Source organism: Ostrea edulis, chromosome 3 (assembly GCF_947568905.1).
Source record: "Ostrea edulis chromosome 3, xbOstEdul1.1, whole genome shotgun sequence".
NCBI classification, from domain to species: domain Eukaryota; kingdom Metazoa; phylum Mollusca; class Bivalvia; order Ostreida; family Ostreidae; genus Ostrea; species Ostrea edulis.
Window position 1 is genome coordinate 37,404,869 of NC_079166.1, and position 19,956 is coordinate 37,424,824.

Genomic DNA, 19,956 nt, shown 5'->3' on the forward strand with positions numbered 1-19,956 from the left:
ATTATATAGATGAAATCCACCACCAAAATCCTCATTTTTCGTCTTTTTAAAAAAAGGTATATCATATGTACATACTTTTTTTTTAAATTCGGGAATAAAATATAACAAATCAATATCTGACAACGGAGCCCTTGTGCTTTTTTAAAAAAATATATATATATTTCAATCTCCGAACTTTTCCCTTGTATATTTCGTTTCAACAGACAATCTAGAGGGTTTGTATTACATTTGTGTCTATTGCATGTCATGTGTATTTCAGTAGAGTTGACATCAGATGAAGGAATGGGAAAGCGATTCACAAACCATTCTGTTCAGAATTTATATATTTGATCCAGAAACCGAATGACGAAAGGGTGCCTCCTACAAATATATGATGCAGGTAATTATTAATTAATGAAACATGGAGTGGTGTTTAATTCCGTGAATTATCACAAATTTTATTACGTTTGTTTGCTTTCTAGATATCTGACAAATAAGTTTAATGTTATCAGATTTCGGATCACAGAACTTTTATAGAGCGCCTGTAATTACATGTAGTAATTTACAGCACAATGAACACTCAACAACATGGACTCAGCTCGATCTTAAACAAGGACAACGCTCGGACCGCCAGTCGCTCACGCCTGCCCCCATCGAATTCTGTCTTTTCTACACCAACCTTGAACATAATATATGCAGTTTACACGGACAATGCAAGCTTCGTTTATGTTTAAAAAAAAAAAAAAAAAAACCCTCATCAAATCCCTGCAAGTGTATACTGATTTTAATCCCATAACCCGAGCTCGTTTGTAATCTCAAACTCATAATCTTTTTTTTTTTTTTTTTAAATATATTTTCAATACACTCGGCAATACTTCGCCTATGTCTCTTTAATAAAATAATCAAGAGACTCGAGAGTTTTAGATATAAAATGGAGCCTTTATATTTGTAAGGCATGTATTTCATTGAGCAGAATGTGTATTTTTATTCTTTTGAAACACCTAGATGTACCCAAAGTGTGTCTTTGATATTGCATAAGACTGAGCGATGTACACGTTTTGTTTTTGTGAGTCCTTTCTAAATATAGAGTGAAATCATTCACTATAAAATCAACAGGTAGATAGCGAACATCAATTTTGTGTGAAACTCACGTACACGAAAACATACCTGAAAGAGGGGCCGGAGAACCTTCGACACGGTAAATAGAATATCATTATTACCTAAGTTGTAGTGAATTATTTTGCACCTGCCTCTATATTGTGTATATATTTATTACAAAGATCAGATTCCAAGGGCAAATAACTCTTGTACTTCTGTTTACAATCGAATGGCCTCGCCTTGTCACTCACGTAGCCCACGCGGCCACAAAAATGTCAAATGTTTTTGTACATTGTAATTCACTACATTTGTATATATCATGATTGGTCTGATTTGATAAAAGATTTGAAATATAGCTAAATCAATCTATATTAAATAGTTTTATAAAGCTATATAGCTTAATATAGATATATCGTTAACTGATTGTGTAAAACATCAACATTTAGGCAGCACAAGGAGTACCACTTCTTTAACTTAGATAATCAGGGGCGGATCCAGGAATTGCGGTTACGGGGGGGGGGGCACTTTATGAGGCAGTGGGTCCAGGGCGAAGCCCACGTGGGGGTCCAGGGAGCGAAGCCCCCGGAAGCTCCTGGATTTTACAGATTTTATGGGGCTTGAAATATTTCTCCTATTTAGTCATTTGTACTAATTTCTATCATTTTTTAGGTGAAATTTTATAATAAAATGACCCAAATTTTAAGGGTTTTTTTTTTGGGGGGGGGGAATTAAGTTCTCCCAATAAAGTAATTCAATAAATCAAAAGATTTTGTAATTTATTTCTGCGGGAGTGGAAGAAATTATTGCTTCTTTTATCGTTTAGTACATTTTCCGAAACAATTTAAGATACCGCGATTTACCTTAAATTTGAAAATTTTAGGAGGGGGGGGGGGGGCGGTTGCGCCTCCTCTAAATCCGCCACTGACAGTGTTAAAGAAGTTCGCACCTGAGATTTGGAGTAATGTCGAATTTTTGGGAAGAGTATTTTTGATTTCTAGATTGATGGGAAAAAGAAAAAATGGGGTCACAATACTTGTTATTGAGCTACAACGTTCTAAACATGACCTTTTTGCACTTAAAATTGACTAAAGATTTCTTCAATTAAACTTGATTTGTCTACTGGTGTAATCACAACACAAGCAACACAAACCAATCATTACATAAAATACATACATAATCATATCTTCTAACAATACAAATAAATACGAAAAGATTACTACTAGAAATGGAAATGACTTTGAACTTGATATACAACCAAAAAAACAACAACAAAAAACCAAAAAATAAAAAAATCATGATATCAAATTTGAGAGTTTAAAAGGACAATTTAAGAGTAATATCAAATTCTAAAATTTCACATAATTCTCAAGGTCTTGTCTTATAATTTAAAATGAAACTAAAAAAAAAAAGTGGGGGTTGGAGATCAAAATTTTAAATTATTGGCGAAAATACGGAATTTTTATACAAAATTTCGAGTAGATTAATTCAAACTTTTTCAAGAATCTGTGTTCTGTTTGGAGAAACATATTAACCAAATTAATGACTAACAACATTTGAACTATTTCAGCTACTTCTATCGTAAATTATAAAACAGTAATATTTCATGTACAATTCACTTTTATTCTATCTTGTTTCTAAAAAGAATAAATGATAAAAAAAGATGTATATTATCATGTCTGTTTTGAGTTAGCATATTTTGATAGTTTATGGTTGTTTGCAAGTCAAAATGTGAGGTCAGCTCTTAAAGTAAGTTGTGTAAATGGACATTATTAGTATTATAGCGAAGATGGAGAGAGAGAGAGAAATATCTTAGAAACAATTAATTGAAACCGGTAGCCTTGCATTACTGGATGGTAATCTAATCACTGACCTACTCATGTCGATAAGCAAAGTATGTTAATGTTACTTGAATATAGAATTTAAACCTTTTTCCCACCGGAAATCATACAAGAACTCTTCATATCGAGGAGATGGAAAAATGATTTAGGGAAAATGTCAAAAACGTTGCGTATGTCCTTATAGTACGACGCATATATAGCTTTAAAACTTAACTTTCAGTGGGCGGGGCTAGCTTTCCTTTGATCGATCAAATTCATCAAAATGACAAAATAACATCGTCGTTAATGGTATTAATATTGAATTAAAAGTGAATGGATATTTAGAAAGAACAGGTAACCCTTTACCAACATTGTAAATTTCATGATCCCAGAGGTTGCCTAGGGCGTTTGGTACCAGGGTCGGGGCCAAAATGTGTACGTTAACAATTGAACATTTTTATGCCCCCGAGATCGAAGATCGGGGGGCATATTGTTTTTGTCCTGTCTGTCATTCTGTAATTCTGTCTGAAACTTTAACCTTGCTAATAACTTTTGAACAGTAAGTGATAGAGCTTTGATATTTCACATGAGTATTCCTTGTGACAAGACCTTTCCGTTGGTATTAAACCTTTTGACCTTGACATTTAACTTACTTTTAATTTTTTGTTTTACATTGATCATAACTTCTAAATGGTAAATATTAGAGCTTTCATATTATACATGAGCATTTCTTTTGACAAGATCTTTCTACTGGTACCAAGATATTTGCCCTTGTGACCTTGGTCATCTTTGGAATCGGCCATTATCGGGGGCATTTGTGTTTCACAAACGCATCTTGTTTTTTTTACTTCTTGATATCTTCCCAACCAGTTCTTTTCAAAATTATCATGAAGCATCTTTGGGACAAGGGGAGGGGGTATGAATTGTACAAAAGTTTGAATTTTATGATCCACAGGATAGAGGTTCTGACTCCAGGATGGGATCAAACTTGGCATATAGTGTTCATATGTAAACATTTAAATAACATCATTTTAATGGTAATGGTATTGGCACTAAACTGCAAGTAAATGGATGTTTAGAAGGAGCAAGTAACCCTTTACGGAAATTGTAACTTCTATGATCGCAGAGGTAGGGGTTTTGATACCAGGGCGGGGACCAAAGTGGTCATACTGATTGAATGTCTTAATCTTTTAAAAGGCTTATTTGATTTTGCTGTCAATAACAATTAAATTCATATTTAAGAAAAGTTGAAAGGGGTGTACCAAAATTTAGAATTTTGCAACCACAGGTTCTGACTCTTAAAGTTGGTCCAAATAATCATATAGTGTTAATACATTTATAAAATATATTATATTATCTAAAGTCTTTCATCAATATGGAGTCTTTCGGGGATATTTCTGTTTTAAAAAGATATCTTGTTTTATATTGTTGTTGAATATTATGTAGCTTAGTTATAACAGAACAGGGAATTTATCATAGATTCCGTAGGCCTTGGGGCTAGTGGTACATGTACTTTCAACTAATACTCAAGTGACCGACAGGGCCTTTAGACCTCTTGTTTGTAATGAAGCGAATTTAAAATTATTCCAACCTTATTACATGTTAAGGAAAATGTACATTTGAGCAGTTATAAGTTAGTTCTACATGATCCTGGTCACGGCACCATTGTATAGGAAGGGATGGACCTGAACTCGAACCCGGGAATCCTGCATTATTAGTCAAGTGCTCTAACTATTAATGTACATGCTGATATCACTTACCAATTCTATTACACATTTTTCCAACATCGCACTTACTCCGCTCTACAAAAATGCTGTCAGGCACATTTTTATACGAATGGTGAGACCATTCTGTGCACACTGATTTTGATTTCGGATTACTCCGTGTACGTTTTCAAGATATAGGGCTCATAGTGGGCGTGACCGTTCAACAGGAGATGCTTACTCCTCCTAAAGACCAAATCCCACCTCTAATGTGTAAAGGGACCCGTGTTTTTGCCCAACTCTTAATTTTGTATTCTTTGTAGGTTTTATGGGATTGATAAATGTTCGTTATCTTCACTTTTCATCCATCTTTATGTGCTATACCAAATATGTCTTATCGTATTTCCATATGAGTGAAAAATTCTCAAGAGGGGCGTTAAACAAGTCTTATCGTATCAAGCCCTAATTGCAACATAACAATTATCCTACATAGCAAGTCCTACACTGCCTTACCGTATCCAGTCCTATTTGGTACACTTCAGTGGTAGTATATCATCAAGTCCTAAGGGTTACATCATATGGTATCCAACCCTGATTATAGCAAGAACATTACATAAGTAATATGATATAAAGTCCAAATACATTCAAATTTAATCTGTTAGAGTGTTTGATTCGTGACTGGTGATAGTAGATTCGAGTCCCGATTTCTGGATCAGCTTATATCCACGTGGCTGCTCTCACTCTAAAGGTAGCTCCGTCAACGTATTAGTAATTTCAATCTTCATATGCTGCATCCTTCAATCAGTTCTCACAATACTCTGAATTTTCTTTTATAGGAAAATGGTACTGAAGTGGGCCGGAATTGTTTTAGTTGTTGCTGTAGTTGTCATATATTTCACAAAGAAAGAAAATATCACAGAAGACCTCACCCCACTGAACTCATCCTACGATTACATTATAGGTAAGTGCTGGAATTATAGGATCCCTTTTATGTAACGATGTAGGAGTATACAGTGATATACTATAGTGAATACTGTAAAGGTAGATTTTGATTTCTTAAGGCAAATATTGTGGAATCATTTTAATTCGTGGGGGCCAATGTTCATGGGTAAACAAAATTTTGCTGGTTCGTGGGGACATAATTTTATGGGTAAGTGATCCGATGTCACTAGGAGAGATAACTGTACTTTGTTTAAAAATATGTTCGAGGACACGTAAATTCGTGGGTAAGAGTGACCCACGACATCCACGAACACCCCACCCCGAACAATGATGATTCCACAGCAATTCATAGCAATTGTTAACGCTACAAGGGTATAAACATAACTGTTGAAAATCACTTGACCTTGATTTGTTTCCATATTTGGTAATGATTTCCATATTTGAACGATATGTAAGGTTATTTATCATACATTTTCAAATAAAAGGTAAAAACATGTTTTCCAACAATTTCACTAATTCTGAGAAATACATGTAGGTCGCCGAGCTAGTGAAATGTATATTCACACGCGAACAGGCTACACTAAATACCGGTCTAACTAGATCGAAACAAAATTTGTCTTCATAGTTGCAAATGACAAGCAATGGATTTCAATAGAAATTTAGAACAGAATACACATATTTTAATATCATTTCATTTTCTACAGTGGGTGCGGGAACAGCGGGATGTGTCCTCGCAAATAGACTTTCAGAAGATGCAGACTCATCCGTGCTTATTATAGAAGCTGGGGGTTCCGAAGATGAAAACATGAACATCAGTATCCCCCTCGGCCAGGGATCTACTCTGCTTTCGAAAGAAGACTGGAATTTCCGAACAGAACCTCAAAAGAAAGCGTGTTTGGCGATGCATGACAGGGTACAGTTTTCTTGATGAATTGAAATTTGTCTTATTCATAAGTATTCTTTATATGATATGGCTCACACGGCGGGTGTGACCGGTCGCCAGGGGATGCTTACTCCTCCCAGACACCTGATCCCACCTCTGGTGTGTCCAGGGGTCGATGTTTGCCTAACTATCTATTTTGTATTACTTATAGGAGTTATGAGATTGATCACTGTTCGTTATCTTCACCTTTCATGATCAGAAAAGTGCTTTGAGTAACATGAGACTATTAACCGATATTTAAGACGAGAGCATTATATATGTGTATAGCTGTTGGTTATCTTTGCATGTCAAAAGTTTTCAGTCCGCTTTAATTTAGTCTTGAAGTTTAAATAAGTTCATTATGTTCTATAAACAACAACTGAATTATGATTATCAATAAATGTCCTCTAAGTTAAGACTTTGCTGTCACTTACAGAACACAAAGAAAAACTTAATTGATTTCAGAGTTCACTAATATGAAATTTATCCCGATTAGAATTATAATTTACTATAGTACCAAGATCGATATATACATGCATTACCGGTACATGTACCTATCTCGTACTAGTACTTCATGATGAATCTTAATTTTTAATTTTTTTTTATCGATAAACCATATTTTGTACAAAAATCGATTCAGGAATAGAAATGGCCGGGTTACTTTAAAATATGTTATCTATCATAGAGACAGCAGTACAAAGATACTGGAAAAATGACAGATCAAATATAGATTTTAAAAAACCCATAAGCACTTATAAAATGTCACATGTATATCTTCAATATTCTTATAACATCTATAATGTAAAAGGTCTTAAAAATGTTAAGTAAAAGCTGTGGGAGGAGTTGGTTACACAAAGTAGGTACCATGCTTAAAAATGACAAAGTTCAACTACTTCATGTACATGTAAATTTTTCAAAGAATGTCCGATCACTTCCAAAAAGACACATGCACATCTCCAATGCTTCCATACCAACTGTACAAAGTTTGAGGAATGTCAACTTAATGGTGTAAGAGGAGTTGATTACGCACAATAGGTACCGTCTATTCAAGACATGCTTGAAAATGACAAAGTACAACTGCATGTAAATTTTTCGAAAAATGTCTGATCACTTCCAAAAAGACACATGTACATCTTCAATGCTTCCGTAACAGCTTACAAGGTCTGAAAGATGTCAAAGAAGAAATGTACAAAGTTTGAGGAATGCCAAGTTAGGGGTGTGAGAGATGATTACACAAAATAGGCAATGTCCATTCAAGGCATGCTTAAAAATGACAAACTTCAACTATATGTATTTTTTTCGTCAAATATCTGGTCACTTTCAAAAAGACATATGCACATCTTCAATGTGTCCATAAGAAATGTACAAAGTTTGAGGAATGTCAAGCATGGGGTGTGAGAGGAGATGATTACACAAAACAGGTACCGTCTATTCAAGACATGCTTAAAAATGACAAAGTTCAACTAGATGTAAATTTTTCGAAAAATGTCTGATCACTTTCAAAAAAGCACAAGCACATCTTCAATGTATCCATATCAACTGTACAAAGTTTGAGGAACGTCAAGTTAAAGGTGTGAGAGGAGTTGGTTACACAAAGTAGGTACCCTATTACAGGGATGCCCGCCCGCCAACCTTCCCGTCATTCACCATTCTATACGCCATTTGCTTGTTGTGCAACCTGGCCAAAAATGGCACAATTTGAAATAAAAGAAAATGATTAAACTTGGGGAATTTAAATCTTGAAATTCTCAACAAAGGGGAAACACCATTCTTCAGTACTCACAAGTATTAAAGACAGGACTTGAACTCACGACCTCCCGATCACGAAGACCTAATCCCTGAACCTTCGCCATCAATGAAAGCGAGAATGTTTATCCTCAAGAGAAGTTTCTCGTGAATTAAAGCAAATGTAAATGACGGATCCAGATTTTTCTTTAACAAGAGGGGTCGGGTGGCGCAGTAAAAAATGGGTGTCTTGGAACTGTATTGATTCCCCAGTGGTCCAGGGTAAAGTCTTGGTGGGGATACAGGGGACAAAACCCGGCGCTGGATCCGCCACTGTACATGTATGAAAACGATGGACATCAGTGATTAACTTTATCATGATTGTTGCTTTTTGTGTACTTATAATTTTGATTATCAGAAATGCGCTTGGCCACGAGGGAAAGTGCTCGGGGGCTCTAGTAGCTTAAACGCCATGCAGTATGTCCGCGGCAGTCGTCATGACTACGATGGCTGGGCAAAGGAGGGATGCACGGGGTGGAGTTACAGAGACGTTCTGCCATACTTCATTAAATCTGAAGATATTCAGATCCCAGAGCTTCAAAATTCAGGTCCATTGTCACAGCAATTATCAATATAATATATAACATCAAACAGGTATTTAATAGATACTTTTATCAAATACTAATATTGTATCATGTCAAGATGAAAAATGGTAATGATATTTATTACCATTTCGCCTTTTCTGTTTATGAATATGACTTCATATATACTATGCTATAAGTTTATAGACAATGCAACTCACAAAAGGGCAATATATGGTAAGCATCTAGAAATTTCCGATTTCTTTCTGGAGATCGATTCTCGTGTTGACCTAATTTTGTTATTTATTCAAAAATACCTTTGGTATTTTGTGTCAACTTGACAAAGTATGTGAGTGTCATTACTGCTGTAAGTCTATCCACGTGAAAGTTATCAACACAAAATTCTCAAAAGCTGAATTTCGAATATGCAAATACGCAGCTGACGTTACAGTGTAGGATGGGGTATGATAATGGCACAGGCTCTCGACGTTTTAACTATCGATGATAAAAATCGTCTTCCTGTAAACAAACTATTCATAGTTTGTTTACAGGGGAATAGCTGATTTTTTTTCTATTATAGATATCCACGACTTCGAGAGCCTGTGGATAATGGTGCATAGTCTGCGTGAACATACTTATACATGTTATACCTCCAAACTATACTCCTATCTATTTAAAATCTGTAAAATCTAAAAGTATTGGAATGATTGTTAATAACAAAGGAATTTAAAAATCTAAATTTTCATTCGGTGGCGATATTTCATATACGCACTCACAACCGATAACCAAAACCCCAAAACGGCATTAGCGAGATGAACGATAACTCTTCATATACCTAATGGTTATTGTAATACATTTTATACCTTTTGATAGCCTATTTGTAATGTGACAGAGATAGATATAGATATTGGATGAAAACATCGAAAAAGTTTTGATCTCTTGTATTTAGCCACTAAATGGAACTTCGGGGAAAAGGCTTTTCAGGAAATGGAATGGGCATTTGCTGTCCCGTTTAAAGTAACAAAATGTTCAACAATGTATGGTATTTTAGTACCAGAAAGGTATATAGAAGTAATAAACAATAAACAATACATGGAAAGACTGTGTAAATTAAGAACTTCTGGTCACTGTTTGGAAATTGAACATGGCAGTGTATTCCTAGGGACAACAAATATTGTCTCTTTTGTCAAACAGAACACTAACTTTGTATTGAAAATGAAATACATTAAATTTGAAAACTGAATTATATTGTGATATTAGAGCAAACTGTAATATTTTGGAAAACACTCAAGTTACTATGGGAACACTGTGAATATGTTTATCAATGGAAGTGAGGCCGTCTTAAATGATATTGCCAAATTCACATTTTTAGCATTTAAAGAAAGGAAAAATTTCATGGAATATGGAACTTGTGATGATAGCGACACATCATGGAATGATATTGCATTTAATTTAAAAAAGATCATAGATCTAGTACTGAATATGATACTGGAACCTGATCTCATTTTTCTTAAATATACATTGTGATTATTGAAAGTACTTTGGGCCAGTGACCTTGAAATACTTAATAAAAGTCCATTATCATATTTCAGTACTTAAATATTTTAAAAGATACATCAACATATACATGAAAATATAAACAATAAAATGTCTATCTTTGTTGTTTTATCGGATGATGAAGGTACAAATTTTTATATAACCTCTGATTCTGTGAAATGGATTTGTGTGTGTGTATTTTGATAACTTGTTTGAAGAAAGCTGGATATTATTTCAGAATGCACGTGCTTTATTGACAGTAATTATTTTGTTGATTCTTATTCATATTCTTACAATAAATAGCTTACCATGGAAAAGGGGGTTATTTGTCCGTCAGTGACGGGACCGCCACGCCCCTCAATAAGAATGTATATGCTCGAGCAATGGAGGAACTTGGACACCCTATTACGGATTGTAATGGAAAATCACAAATAGGTATGTTTAACCTTTTTCCCCACATTTTTTTTATTTCCAAAGAATTCATTAAATCTTCAGACAGTAGAGATTATATGTCACCACAAACGAGCCAAATAAAAGTCTAAATTTCTTAAATTGGATTTGATATTTGAATGCATGATACTGACAGTCGTTATGCAATTTTATAGTCATAACAGAATGCTGTAAAATATTGGGGTTTTTTCCCCTGAATGACACAGGGTGATGAATATTGGTTTTGGTATTCGATCACATCCTTGCCTTCAATACTGTGGTAGAGGGATGTGCTGTATTAACATTTCTCCTATTCTTACAATATACATCTTTTCCGGTCTCTGTCGCCCCCATTTCATCATCTCTGTCCATTTAGACTCTCTCAACGTATCCTCCTCCTGTCTGATTTCTTTCCATAATATGTATATTATACAAACCCCTTCTTCTTGACCATTCTTGTTTTGATTTTCGATGAATTACCATTTCCTAATCCGTATAGGTTATTGCTCATCTCAAGAAACGACAAGAAATGGAGCGCGCGATAGCACCGCCAAAGCCTTTTTAAGACCCGCCATGAAACGGAAGAACCTGCATGTTTCCATAAATTCCCATGTGACAAAGGTATATGAAAATAGACATACAACAAACTCAGGCAATATTATGTTAGTATTATAAATGTTATATTGTGCGATATTGAGAAGAAAATAAAACAGAGAGTACTTTTTATTTCTTCGTAAAGATTCTAATTAAAGACAAGAGGGCAGTTGGCGTATCATTTGTGAGAAACAACAGGAAACATTCAATAATGGCGAACAAAGAGGTGATTGTTTCCGCGGGAACAGTCAGTTCACCCCAGATTCTGATGCTGTCTGGAATAGGACCAAAGGAACACCTAAAATCCAAAGGGGTATGACTAAACAGAGTCAAGAAAAACAATGTTACACACGATCACTGTAGGAAACTGGAAAGAACATTGGATACGTACACCTGTTTTGTTGTCTGCCATCTTGAATGCTTGATACAAGAAAATGAAATATTCAAATAAGATAGAAAATTATCATTTATTGTTTCGATTGACAGCACCGTGAACCAATCTTTAATTGCTTAAGGAATCTATCTTTCAGTGGCAAAAATTAATTTGCTGTTTATTCCAGTTCTTTACAGAAGACTCAACGTATGTATCTTGTAAAAGCTGATTTATGTTGTGTGAAACAGGTAGAAACTTATGAAATGTATCTACTGATCGTGTCATGAATTTTTATCAATAGATCACAGTGAAGGCCGATCTACCGGTTGGAGAAAATTTACAGGACCATGTTATGACATTTATGGATTTCCATGACAATACCACAAGCATGGCGACCATTGACGAGATTATGTCACCTGTGACCATAATTCAATACCTGGCATGGGGATCAGGTAAATTTTCATATTAGTTTTTCTCCAAGGAATATTGAGATGTTTCATGATATATTTGAATAACGAGAGTCAGTTTCGCATAAGCGTGTTGAATTTATCTTTAACTGTCAGTTAAATTCAACTGCATTTAGTTTAACTTTGACCAGTAATTCGTTTAATAAAAAAATATCTACTCCATTATGTTTCCTCCAATTTGAGAAAAGAGGGGTTGTAATATTGTAATTGCCGTGGTGGTTCTGACTGATGAATATCCAGATCTGAGTTGTAATATTGTAATTGCTGTGGTGTTTATGACTGATGAATATCCAGATCTGAGTTGTAATATCATAATTGCTGTGGTGGTTATGACTGATGAATATCCAGATCTGAGTTGTAGTATTGTAATTGCCGTGGTGGTTCTGACTGATGAATATCCAGATCTGAGTTGTAATATGGTGGTTCTGACTGATGAATATCCAGTCCTGTTGTGTATTGAGTACTCTATCACACATATCCGTGTTATTGTAGGTTTCCTTACCAAGAGTCTGTTAGAGGGCACAGCTTTCCTGACAGATGACGAGAAGATCCCGCCACATCTTCAGTTTCATTTCTATAGCCTTATGATTGACCCAAGAGTCACTTCTATAATGTTAGATGTTCTTAATATTGACACGAAGGTATGGTATTGATTTTGTCTTTTTTTTCTGAACAGAAGCAGTTGATTAAGCCAATTTGGCTAAATGTTTAGTTAAATGCAGTATTATGAATATTTCCTAGGTTTTACTCTGGTACACGAGTCATAGATTAAAGCAAATTTCTCTGATGAAAAGTTATTCAGAGTCTGTTGTTTTCGTTGGTATGATTTTGAAATTTAAAAAAGTGGGTTGGGCAATTTTAAAATTCTTCTCAAGTACCCATTGGGTCCAAAATGACGCTACTTAATAGATGATAGCTTTTCCGGATCTTTTCGATTATATGTTTCTGAAATCCATAGTCCATGAGTCACGACGAGATCACAATAACGTTGAAATATTTCACAAAGGAAGAAAATGGGGGAAAAAAACTTTGAAAGTCTCCTTATGAAAAGCAAGGCTGCGATTCGAGATTTTAACTTGGAATATTCAGGGGTTCAATTCTGAAATCTTCTGACATGGAGTTGAGTGGAAACAAAGTTTCCATAATGTTTCCATGTTGTGGAAACTCTATTTTTCGCCACGTGGTGGCTACAGTATGTATACACTCTTATTTTGTATTAGGTCAGATTGTTGAAACGTTTGTCCTTGGAATTATGATGGGGCCATAACAGGATCCATAATTTTGCAAAAAGGAAGGATATTCATTAAAAATGCTTTTGAATAAATTGGTTATTGATATTTGTAGTTTGTATTGCTTATAGGAGTTATCAGATTGATCACTGCACCTTATTTTCGCCTTTCTTCAAAGCAATACAAGCTGTAACTGACGGTACTTTTTCAACTATCCAATTGTGCACTAAATAGCACCTATTGGTATAACTAATATAATCCCCAAGATCTGAAGAAAAATTCAGCAAAATAAACAAGGGAATATTATTTGACAGCATACCTACAATGATCATTTCGTATAAACCGCCATTGCGTCGTATACAAGGACATGGGAACGAGGATTGTCGAACATAATCGGGTTGCTGAGGTCAAGGTTATATACAAAGACGGAAACTGACGCGAGTAACTACACGTGTCGTTTGTTTTAAAATATTACATTGTTTCATGAATGACAAGAAGTGTAAGAAAGTAATGATAACGCAAATAAGCTATTCAAATAAAATTTTAATAGTGAATTTTCTATAAAATTGGCATGTTAAATTGTTTACAAGTCTGACACGTGCTCAGTGCCTCTCTTTCGCTTTTTTCCGAACTGGTGACCTTCGAGGTCAATGTACATCGGAGATGATGAGCAGGAATTACTGACAGGATGAAAATGATTAATGAATCGACATTTTCTGCTGATTTGACGGGTTTATTGCTTCAGGTTCACTCTGATTCTATCAAGTTATATGTATTCAATCACAAATATGTTAAATATTTGGGGTTTTTTTATTTTTCAATATATTTGCCGTCAGTTACTCAGTTACAGCTTTTAAAGAACAAGCAAAAAGTCTTGGGTTACAATAAAAACATATGTCTAGTATTTTTTTTAAGAAAAGAAATTTATTCATCGACAGCGAGATTATAGATTTTGTTATAGTAATGAATGGCTTGCATTAGAACTCTTGTGATGAAGGATATCCATAAGAGAGATCTGACGACTTGTTGTCGGAATTGATTAAAATATCTTAATCGCAAAATAACTGAATATGATTAGGGGCTGTTGACATGATATGTAAGCATCCTTAGACTGTAGTAAATATAGTTTTCCAATGACAGATCCTGTGTTATTGATTTATTGTTGTTTTACAAGGTCACTTATCCTAAGAATTGTTTCAAAATTGTGAGACACATTTCTGTATTGGTAATGTGACTCTGATGAGTGTTGTAATATTATGATAAAGCTATCTAAAATTGAATTTTCATGACGAGTTTGGCAATTGATAATAAATTTACCTCTTATCAACTAAATGTACAGGCTAAATTCTTTAATGTTTGGTGTCATGAAATGTTTTGAATTTATTCTTAAAAACCGATATGTGTTGCTGGCTAAACCAAATCAAAGTACTTAAAGTACTCGTGGGAGTTGAACATTGTGGAAATTCAGTTAGAACAGATAACACTGGAAGGGTAGGGGGATAAATGACTGAATATTATCATGATTTTAGATACAAATCAATTGTTGTTGTTTTTCAAAGCGTTACAACAGCAAACATGGATAATGGAAGGCCCATGGGCCACAACGCTCCTCGAGTAACTGAAGCCGTGTTGTTGTTTTCTAGAATTTCACCCCTTTGTATTCTCATGAAAAATGTGACCACATATTATGGCCCAAACATTCAAATCAATATGGTTTTCAATGCCTTGCAGTTATGAAGAAGTGTTTCCCCTGTATATATACATTCAAGTTTAATCCTAGTTGTAGCTAATTCTAAGGATTCATTACTTGAAAAGGTAGTCCAATATGCTAAACTGTCACCTGAGTATAGTACAGTCCTGTAGAGGATCAATGGAATGGTAAATAATTGTATAATAACTCAAAATAAATGAAATGCAAAAAAATAAAAAAAATTGTCCGGCATCGGAAATGCACAAGCCGAGTTGCGCAAGGAATGGGCATAGAGGGAACCGGCAGAAAAGTTTGCAAGAATTATCAAGCAGGGAGGAAAATTTTGCGTACATAAATTTCAGCCGACTTAAATCCTTTGTGACCTTGACCTTTAACCCTTGACCAAAATCAATAGGCTTCTTTGTCTCATCAAGGGCGATAATCCATTTAAGTTTAATTGAGATCCTATAATTTGTTAAAAAATCATAGTGCAGAAAACAAAATTTTCTCCAAATTTCAGTCTATTTATAGCCACTGTGACTTTGACCTTGTGACCCCAGAATTGATAGGCTTCTTGTCTTACTTAATCGATCTAAGTTTGATTGGGATCCTATAATTCGTTCAAGAGCTATGGTGTGGAAAACAAAATTTTCTCCAAATTTCAGTCTATTTATAGCCAGTGACCTTGACCTTTGACCTAGTGACCCCAGAATCGATAGGCTTCCTGGTCTTACTGAGGGTGACAATTCATCTAAGTTTGAATGAGATCCTATAATTTGTTCAAGAGCTATGGTGCGGAAATGAAATGTTGATGCGTGCCCGCCTGCCCGACCAAAGCCACTTCATCAGATCATAAGCCGAGTTCGACTTCATCGCAACTCCGCTAAAAATGAAACACTAGTCAAATAATGTTATTTATTGCCAAGGTATTTGGGATATTATACTGTGGTGAATGAACAGTGGGTGAATGAACCTGACAGAATATAGCGGAATCAGACTTGTGATGTTGGAAATCTATAGTGATTAATAAACTATACATGTACAAGATCCATAACTTTTTTTTCCCAGTTTGTGAGGGAGAATCCTCATGTCTCTTTCATCTGTAGACAAATAAACAATGTGTTTTGACCAGAGCAATTTCCAATCCTTTTTACAGCATAAATTCAACATTGTGGCAACTGGGTTAAACTTTGATAGTGAAGTCATACATGGCAGCACCTTATCCCATGCTCTTAAAATTTCTGTTTGACACACACTCATGACATCCACTCAAACATTACAGAGTGCAGCAAAATCTCATTGTAATAGGGGATTCAAAATGGATAACTGGTACAAAATATGGTACATACTATTAAAAAAGGATAATGAATTTGACATATTGATGTCTTGGAAAAGGAAATTTTGACATCGGGGCTCTAAGCGTTTTCAAACATTGTCATTTGATAAAAGTGTTCTACATTTTTAAAAATAGAGATTAATATGTCTTTACATACATAGGTGAGAAAGTTTCCATTATTCCTAGCCGAGACATACCATGTATGCACAAAAAATTCATAAACAAATATCACACTACTCATGTAGAAAATGTGGACCTTACCGTCATCAAGCGCAGCGAAACACGCCATTTCGAGATTTTCGTCGACGAAAGCTCGGTAACAGTAATGAATAGGGTACACTCATTTTGTATCTATTTTGTGACTTTCTTTATTAAAAGACACAGTTCTCTAATGTGTAACGTGCAATTACTACGTAATTCAGTAACTTGAAGCATGAAGCAGTTTCACTTTGCAACCGGATATAAGAAATTTTATTTCGTATTCCGATCCCAATCGAAAGTTGTTGACTGGGAATGACGTGTTTTAATTCAATATACATGTAACATCAAGCATTTTTTATATCACATTAAAAAAAAACAAATATATACACATACGCAATGTTGTAGAGTTATTCCTTGTAAATTTTCTGAGGTTTCGCACCATATTCGATATTTCGCGCCACGGTGTCAATAGGTCTTGTGTGCAGTTGTCGTTCGTTTCCCTATCAATGTTTATAGGTGACGCTGCGCTACAAACGACAATTTTCAACCTTATCTTTTATTTTTCTATGTATATCAGTATCAATTTGATCGAAATCCTGTATTCAAATTGATTTGAATACAATATCATTGCATTTACTTACATGTCAATTATCAAAATTAGATTAATTCAGAAAAGTTACATGGATTATTTAATGGCGGATGTTTATAAAAGTTTATGTTGATTTACCTAGGAGTAAATCAGCTGACACAGAACCCCCGCTGACGACCACTATACAAATCAATACAAATTACTGCGCAGAAAAGTGCGTGATGACCCAGGGAGATTGACCATAGTTCAACTCCCAAAAATACTAATAAATTTCTGCTTAATGGTTTGTTTATTTTTCCTGTTTTCTCAATGTGCAGCTGAAAGATGGTAAGGAAAAGGAATATCAAAGGAATAAAGACAGAAATATAGGGACATTTTCCATACTCCCGATTCTTCTCCATCCCAAGAGTAGAGGAACAATACGCCTTCAAAGCAATGATCCTTTTGATCCGCCTCTCATGGACCCAAACTACCTCGATCACCCAGACGATATAAAGACATTCTTAAGAGGTATGGAATATTTAAAGCTAGTGTGAAGCTTTACACGACTTGAAGGACATGCGAAATATAAGGTTGATCGATGAGTAAAATTCACACACGATTTGTCCCATTCATTGTATATTGTATATTCTGAAAGCATGTATCTGAAAAGTTCAATCCATTACAGAATGTTTTCATTTTCAAAGTAGTCTTCTAGTCCCAGAGAGGGGAGCAACAGAACCTTTTCTGAAAAGAAATGGCAGAAAATAAGACATTTCGCAGAAAAAAGTAATTTTCCTACCCCATGAAAACCACACTTTATTACGATTGGTTTTATTATCAAAATGGTGCAAATGCCGATAGTTTTACGTGGTATTTTTTATAACGGGAGGGAAAGTTAACTTCCATTCCCAGGGGACGGGCATTTTCTCTATCGGGTGTTTACAAATTCGAATATGATATATCAAAGTGTAATTACTTGTTAATGAAATGGTGCTAATAGTCAGTATCAGTGGAAAAGAAATAATTATATCATTATGAGTTTTGAGTTGAAATCATTTTTTTTTAACCCTTTCTCTACCACAACTATCAATGAGGCCGGTAGCGCGAAAAACAGGACTACACAAAAGGAGTGTCTCTAAATCTTTGAAACCATGGGAATAAGATATATGCTTTATGTGTCATATTTTTCAAACTTTTTTTTTTTAGTTTTTAACAAGGTAAATATCAATTAAGTAAACACTAGCATTTGTAAAAACTGTTCAAACATTTATCCTTTTCAAGACAAAATGAAATGCTTACAGACAATTTTCTTATTGTTTGACTCAATGTTATTATTAAATATTTTTATTTAATATGTAGGAGTGAGAGAAGTCTTAAGGTTAGGCAGCACTAAAGCTTTCAAATCAATTGGTGCCTCATCACAGGATCCTTTAAAAGCATACAATCCTCAGTGCGACAATCACTCTCCAGATTCCGATGAGTACTGGATTTGCAGATTAAGGCATCATACATATACAGTTCATCACCAGACGTCCACATGTAGAATGGGAGCTACAAATGACCCAAATGCAGTGGTTGATCCTGAGCTCAGGTGTTTGTTCATTATATAGAATATTTGTATAAAACATAATAATTTCAGATGATGTATGTGTACATTTTATGTAAGAATAAAATCGCGTTAAAAGGCATGTGAGTTTAAACATAGATGTTCATAGATTCCCGTGTTTAAAATTCTCAATTTTCTTCTTCATACAGAGTGAGGGGTATTCAAAATCTACGAGTTGTCGATGCTTCCGTCATGCGTAATGTGCCATCCGGTAATACGAATGCTCCAACAATAATGATTGCAGAAAAAGCAGCAGATATGATAAGAAATATAGACAGTGTAAAGTCTATTCGAGAGAAAACGGATCAGTTGTAATTCGTGATGATGTGATGACGATGATGATGATGGTAGTGATTGTGGGCGGAGTGTAAGGAGAAGAACCAGTTCGGATTGGAAAATAATAGTTCCCAGTGATGAACTAAGCATTGACACGATACAGTTTCAGTGCATTAAGTTCCTGGAACTTTTGTTTAGTAACGTATGGTTTGTATCAGTGACATGTATATGATGATTTACATTTTAATCATGACTAGAAGTAGAAACATGAATTCGATTTCTCTTAAAAGAGGGTATGAATGTGAAATTGAAAATGAGAAATGAATAATATCACTTCATTTTCTTGTAACCAAGTACTCCGAAATAACCCCTTCCACCATTTTTTTTTGAAAGATGGTCGTGTAAGGTGTTGAAAAGTCATACGTTTTGATGTTGTTGATTTGAGAAAAGTGTTTTTTAAAATTTCATATTTACTAAAAGTTCTTTATATAGAATATTTCTTTAATGATCAAATTATTTCGTGCTGGTTACATGAGATATTGAGTACAGTGGAGAGAGGGAGAGAATGAAAGATATTTCTATGGTTCATGAATTGTACTATGAAAGTAAAACCAAAAGTATACAATTTAATCATCTTTCTGACAGTGGATTGGTAAAACAATGATATTTTCAAAAGATGTTAAATCGAAATTGATCTGTATACTATCAAATATATAAGACAAATGTATTTTCTATTCTATTTCTGCATAAAACATACAAACTATGAAATAAACAGGTTTTGATATAGTCAAACATAGAATCATGGAATCATTCAATGAGATTGAAAAAGTGAACACGGCCTTTTTAAAATGGAATTGGAATCGCACAAACTTTGAACACGA

The 19,956-nt window shown here is 34.6% G+C and overlaps 1 protein-coding gene across 1 annotated transcript; it reads left to right on the forward strand.

Moving 5' to 3' along the window:
• The first annotated feature begins 668 nt into the window (after positions 1 to 668).
• LOC125675738 (glucose dehydrogenase [FAD, quinone]-like) lies at positions 669 to 19,871 on the forward strand. Its single transcript, XM_056160618.1, has 12 exons — positions 669 to 1,177; positions 5,434 to 5,558; positions 6,244 to 6,452; positions 8,605 to 8,794; positions 10,607 to 10,738; positions 11,232 to 11,353; positions 11,472 to 11,639; positions 12,001 to 12,151; positions 12,659 to 12,807; positions 17,529 to 17,721; positions 18,553 to 18,784; positions 18,949 to 19,871. Exons 2-12 carry the CDS (start codon positions 5,438 to 5,440, stop codon positions 19,112 to 19,114), a joined length of 1,833 nt encoding a protein of 610 aa, XP_056016593.1. The 5' UTR covers positions 669 to 1,177; positions 5,434 to 5,437; the 3' UTR covers positions 19,115 to 19,871.
• The last annotated feature ends 85 nt before the right edge of the window (positions 19,872 to 19,956 follow it).

Excerpts from the sequence above, each read along its gene's own strand:
- LOC125675738 (XM_056160618.1), top strand. The coding sequence starts at position 5,438 with ATGGTACTGAAGTGGGCCGGAATTGTTTTAGTTGTTGCTGTAGTTGTC. Across the intron at positions 5,559-6,243 it reads ATCCTACGATTACATTATAG|TGGGTGCGGGAACAGCGGGA; the intron begins GTAAGTGCTGGA and ends CATTTTCTACAG. Across the intron at positions 10,739-11,231 it reads TAATGGAAAATCACAAATAG|GTTATTGCTCATCTCAAGAA; the intron begins GTATGTTTAACC and ends TAATCCGTATAG.